General features: G+C 33.4%; 1 protein-coding gene across 1 annotated transcript; it reads right to left on the bottom strand.

Annotated features, from left to right (window-relative positions):
* Positions 1–984: 984 nt before the first annotated feature.
* Positions 985–3,086, bottom strand: LOC112417413 (replication protein A 70 kDa DNA-binding subunit A-like). Its single transcript, XM_039827848.1, has 10 exons — positions 2,946–3,086; positions 2,559–2,829; positions 2,381–2,471; positions 2,168–2,292; positions 1,993–2,083; positions 1,724–1,856; positions 1,481–1,638; positions 1,271–1,391; positions 1,096–1,181; positions 985–1,000 (listed from the first exon to the last, which is right to left on the bottom strand). Exons 1-10 carry the CDS (start codon positions 3,084–3,086, stop codon positions 985–987), a joined length of 1,233 nt encoding a protein of 410 aa, XP_039683782.1.
* Between the last annotated feature and the right edge of the window lie 3,260 nt (positions 3,087–6,346).

Here is a 6,346-nt window from a genome sequence, read left to right as displayed (position 1 = left end):
CTCATCTAGAACTACACCACAAACTTAACTACCAGAGGATTTAAAACGATACTATGCTAAAAAGCCTAAAAATATCTTATAAATTCATGAGTTTAATGAATAAAAACAAAACAACCATATTTAGAAACCTCAAAAACATAAATGGATAAAAAATAATCTGTATATGATACTACAGGGAAAGTTGTTCTAGCACAATTCTAAAATCTTTGTGACCACATCAGCACTGCATTTACAGTTGCATATTCAGCATTTATGCACTATTTTTAAGTTGTCTTTATCAATGAAGATAGCAAAGCAAAGAACAGTTTAATGTATGTCACAAGGAGAATCCAAGAATCGGATCTTGTTTCACAGGTGGTTTCGATTTTGTTCTATACACTTCTAAATTCTAAACTTGTTCTATTTCGTTTTCACAAACACTTATGAACAACTTTTAGATCATTTATTCAACAACTTAAACTTCAAAATCGCTTATTTTGCAATTTTCATGCCAAAACCCGCATAACAGTCCAACTTCTAATGTGTTTTCTGAATTCATTCTTGATCTAAATCGTACAAAATTTATATCTAAACTGTAGGGAATTGAGGGTAGAATCTTAAAATCCAACAATTTCTCCATTTTGGGTTACACAATAAAATTTTCAACCCATAATTCATAATCAGTCCAATACACTTTTTCTAACAATCTATGTATGAATTAAAATCACTTCAAAGAATAAATTGGACATACCGTAATAGTGGGATCTGAATTCAAACATTCAGCAGAAGAAACAATATTCTCAACTTTCACTGTTTGAGGAAGAGGAATAACTCTCGAACATTCACCAGGACCACTGATTTTTTCAGGATCAGATGGAAGGGTTGTATTATTACGAACAATACTCTATAACAACGCAGTCATTAACGAAACATAAGCCGAAAATAAATAAATAGACCAAACAATAATAGATGCAATTACACAAAAAGCAACCGTAACGAACCTCATTAACCTTCTGCACCTCTGGCCGTATCTCATCAGGATGAAGACGAGCCTTAATATTCTTAATAACAATTTCATCACGTGAAAACACATTTACAGATGCCTGATGATAATACAGCTGATACTTTACACGCAATGCAAATTCAATCTTAAGCAACTTGTCTAGAACTTCAGGATATATATGAGGATCATCCTCACCAACCTTCACAAACAAACACAATATCAAAATTTATAAAACCTATAAGGAACATTAAAAGAAGAACTAAGACTAAAAAATACAAATAGATTGACCTGTTGCATTGTCTTTCTAAGAGTATCAGCAGCAACTCCAAGAATTTGAAAACATTCCTTGTCCCAAAATAAAAATTCAGCCTTATGATCACGATACTCCATTATCACAACGACCTTATACCTAATAGAACAAATACAATTATAAATATTACTCAAATACATTGAACAAAAAATCATTAGTTAATAACAAAAAAAAATTAGATAGACAACCTAGTCAGCGGAACCTCAACTTCCTCCCCACATGAGCATTTGTAACTCGCACCACCCGACCTTGAAGCTTTGGTACACTTAGTGCAGGTTTCATAATACCATCCATATCGATTAGGATTGAACTTAAGTGACTTCGCAACAGTAATACAATAGGTATCCTAACATAAATCAAAAAAATCTTATTTAAAAAAAATATTATTAATCAAACATTTAAAAATATACTCATCTTTAAATAAAACTTACCTTATCGAAATCTCTAAACTCAGCAATAGATTTAACACCAGAGAGATTCGAAAACTCATCATAGTTGACACGTTGAGAAGAGGATGAAACCTGACATAAGCTCTGATCAAACCTATGGCCCTGAGCTTGAAGACTACAAAGTACATAAAAAATATTAAAATATTAAAACCATCATCTTGAAAACAAAATGAATGCAGTAGAACTATTAAATCAAACATTATTAACTACATGATGCTATAAACACCATTCACATAAGAAAAGAAGCTTACCTAGCTCTAAATGCCTCAACAACTGGATGCTTCAAATTAATAAGCAACTTAGAAACCGACCAATTGTTGCAAAGATTTGGCTTACCATTATCTAGAAAATAATAACAAAAAAATTAACAAAAACAAAATGGCACACATCAAAAAACAACAAATTACAAATGTGCAAAACAATAACCTGCAAGCTTGCATTGAGCGTGAGTTAGTATCAAAATAACTGACCCTCTATCTTTCCGCTCAGCAAGAAATGTCATCAGTTGCACAGAATATTTATCCCATAAGGTCACATCCACCAAATTTCCACTACATCATCATGGACACTTTCAGATTAATACAAAATGCAATAACAAAAGGACCTATAATCTAGCATCAAAAAATCAGAAAGGCATACCTCTCATCTCTCAGCACAATATTAGTGCAAGGTTTTTTCCCATCACCAATAACTGTTGTCTTACCAATTTCATGGATAACACCGATGATTTCTTAAAAAAAATTAGGGAATAATCAGTAATCTCAAGATCGAAAAAAGAAAGAGAAGAAATTTAGACAATAAAAAGGCAAAAATATACCATATAAAACATCATCTTTAAATACCCCTTCTCCAATCTCCTTAAATGACTTAAATCTAAACTCATGAGAAGGAATATCAGTGAGCTTATCACTCCTTGTGACCTTTGTACCAGCACCAAATACCAACTTAAATGGATAATCCACAGGTTTGAATAAAACATCATTATCGAACATAAGACAATTATGCAAAACATAGGTCTGGTTTTCTTCAATCGATGACTTCAAACGCTGAAAGTCGGCCTGTCGAGTTATCGCATGAGCTCTGTCACCCTAAATTCACAGAGAAAAAGAAAAGATACATTTCAATTCAAATCAACAAAATCAAACAACAAAAAGAAACAATAAAAAAAATGACCACTCAGCAAATTCAAGGTAATTTCCCTAACCTTTCCATCACAAATTATAAGTTCGAGATGCTGACGACCATTGCTAGCAGTGACAGTCCATAAGTCAAGAACTCTAAAACCAACTTTACAAACATTTACGTCCTTTTTTAGATCTTTGATAAAGCCAAATTCCCTAGACATCGCGAACTCTGTACAAAAATACAGCAAAACGGACACAACAAAAATGCATACCAAAAATTCATTACAGTGTCAAAACGATAAACAAATAAACCAACAGGTCATGCGGTAACGCGCTTACGAAATTTTCAACTGAGAATAACCTCAATGTATAAGACAAAGTTAACCAACACCATATTAACAAACTTTCAAGTAAGAATCGCCTCAATCAATCTGATGCTAATGCAAAAGCTAACCAAATATCGAAAGTACCAGTGTAACAAATATGAGTTCAGTTACTTGCTCTCAATGTCACCAATCTTAAGCATCAGATTTTAACAATTTAAATCAATCAATTTTATGCAACCAAAGTGATCCAATCGCATCATCTATTCCAAATTTTGCATCAGAAGTTTATATGAGTTCAATGTATGCAAACTTATTTTATAGAATGATGCAATGATGGCAGAACCAAAGGTTATTGTCAATCAAATTTAACATGTAGCCGTATCTTTGAGTCCTACAACTAATGAAATCAGTTCAATATTTCAAAGAAGTTAGCAAAAATCTAACTGATTTCAAAAGGAAATAACAAAATCATGATTCAATAGCAAACAAAAATAACACAAACAGGAACCAAATTCTTAAAATTACTTAATGATCAAGCAAATGATATCCATGGTCATCTTTAACATCAATTGATCACAAACACTAATTCAAATGGCTTATAATCCGTTTATTTGCAACTTAATCAAATATGCATAATCCAATGATACATTAATCTAATACAATCTTTTGAGAATACCTTCAACACCCAAAAAAAAAAAAATCCCAAATCATAAATATCATAAAACTATTAAACATGATACTTTGACACATCAAGAACAAACATATTTGCTGAATCATTCCACCATTTTTCTTTATCATCAGGTGAGTGAACAAAAATATTCTATGAATCAGATCACCTCAACATGTCATAAAATACTAAACCAAACACAACTCAAATAAGAAGAGCAACAAACTGTAAATGTCATAACCAGAATCAAACAAAACAGATGATAACACACAAAGTCAACATGCATGCATGAAAAACAACAACCCAAAAAACCAACAAACGTACTATAACACAAGCAATCCCCAAAACAGAAACTGAAAAAACTTCAACCCAAAAAAAAAAGGGAACAAAACCTTCCAATAACAAATAAATCAGAAACTGAAAAAACTTAATTAACCAAAATCCAGTAAGAGTCTCTCAAAACAAAACTTCAACCAAAATTTTATAAACAATTTCCCCCTTTGTTAGAAAACCTAAATCAATTAAAACCCCAAAAAAAAAACTAAATCAATTGACTCAAATCAAAATACCATGCAAACAAAATTAAATTTCAGAATCAATTAGGCTCAATGGTGAACACTCATAGAAAAACAAATAATTAAACAAAAGAAACCACAAAAACAAAAAAAAAGAGACATGCATGCACATAAAAGATTGAAACACCAACCTTTGATGTACAACGGCGATAGCAAGGAAATATGCCAAACCCACTGAAGAAGAGAAAACGGGACTTGAAGAAGAGAATGAAGTTATGAAGTAGTGGAAAGTTATGAAGTAGTGGGAAAGAGCTGAAATTGAAATCCCACGACTAAACATATATATAGGTGAAAAGGAGGAATTTCTAATTTACGAAAATGCCCTTCCATAAGGGCAAAATGGTCAAAAAAAGGGACAAAGATTGTCCTATATAGTTAAGTTGATGTGGTGAGGTTAATGAATAATTGAATTACCAAATTGCCCCTCTTGAGGGCAAAAATGGTAATTCATAGGATATTAACTTTTATATAAGTAATAGATGCCATTGTTAGTTGTTCATCTGAATCCATTGAGCAGAGTACTTTTTTTTTTGTCTAGTAGCCTAGTGGCTAGAGCTCACACAATTAAATGTGGAGAAGTGGGGCGTCTGGGGTTCGAACCCCATCCCCTACATAAATTATGCAATGTCCCTGCCAACTGAGATAAGTTCACGGGAATATTGAGCAGAGTACTTTAACTAGTCGATAAACACATCTACAACAAACAACAATATCATTCCAAAACTCTTTATCCATAATTGTTTTTGCAAATTTCCTTGATGTCCACTCATTATATGTGAACATCCTAATCAACGCACATTTGGTTTCCATTAAACACCCTAAAGTTAAATATGATGTTGCAAATCGAGTAACCGCTGGTCTCACCAAATATTTTCTTTTCGTGAAATGTTATAACAAAGAAATTAGGGAAGCTTTTGAGTAAATATATTGAGTTAGCTTCTTACCCTTAGAAAAAGTTTTACGATTGAATTGTTGTTTTCTTTTCAAAATCCTCTAACGACGATTCATGTATCTCAATGATTTAATATCTAATCAACTTTTAAAACATTGCTTATAACACATAAGCTTGCTTGTATAACTAAGGCATACAAGCTTGTAAAAAATATAAAATTAAATATATGAAATTCCACTTAAGAGATTTTTGCTAATGATCATTCCTTGTTGGAACACTAGTGTATATTGGCAAAAACTTGGAGTATACTAGTTGTTATGTGGAGACTTTGAAATGTAAACACAAGGATGTAGAAACTAGTGTAAAGTGTGAATTGAAAATTTTATGTCCCACATTGGGTAGATCACACACTTTAGTAGTGTTTATATATGTGGGAAATCACTTCCAATGGTGTGCCCTTGGGGTACCCACTTTTGTGAACGGAGTGAGCGCTAGCCAAAAATTATATAAGCCGCGCGCAACGCCGTTTGACCGGGCTGGGCTGGGCCTTATAGAAATATATTTTTTGGTGCTCAGAAAATAAAAAATAATTTTTTATTTGCTCTCCGATATTCCCGCACGCGGAGGACCAAGTCTCACACGTTTTTCACACGCGCAAGCTTCCGCTCCACGTTTCCGCGCCGTGGTTACCGTTACGTGGGTCGTGGGCTGAGTTTGCCGGGTCGCGAACCGGGTCGGCGGAGAAAACGAGGTCGAAACATCTCTATAAATAGAGAGCTCGGGAATGGGATTCTTCACTCCAAAACCGAGAATCGAATCCTCTTCTCTGGTTTTCTCCCCTTCTCATCTCCCTCGGTTTGTGTTGATGAACCGTTCTTTTCTTCCTCCTTCTTTGTTTTCTCGAGTGGTCTACGAACCATATTTGAGTGGTTTTTCGAAACCATATTGAGGTGTTATTCTCGAGAGATTTCTGGCAGTGCAACCTTTAATCTTACAGTTAGAATCTGGGCTGTTTTATCCT

Source organism: Medicago truncatula, chromosome 7 (genome assembly GCF_003473485.1).
Source record: "Medicago truncatula cultivar Jemalong A17 chromosome 7, MtrunA17r5.0-ANR, whole genome shotgun sequence".
Taxonomy (NCBI): domain Eukaryota; kingdom Viridiplantae; phylum Streptophyta; class Magnoliopsida; order Fabales; family Fabaceae; genus Medicago; species Medicago truncatula.
Note: the sequence above shows the minus strand (reverse complement) of the source record. Positions and strands in the feature narration are given on the sequence as shown.

Bases quoted from the DNA above. Each gene is read 5' to 3' on its own strand.
- LOC112417413 (XM_039827848.1), bottom strand. From the start codon at position 3,086: ATGTCTAGGGAATTTGGCTTTATCAAAGATCTAAAAAAGGACGTAAAT. The intron at 1,857-1,992 runs GTAAGCTTCTTT...TGTACTTTGTAG, and splicing joins GTTGAGGCATTTAGAGCTAG to TCTTCAAGCTCAGGGCCATA. The intron at 1,182-1,270 runs GTCAATCTATTT...TTGTTTGTGAAG, and splicing joins TTAGAAAGACAATGCAACAG to GTTGGTGAGGATGATCCTCA.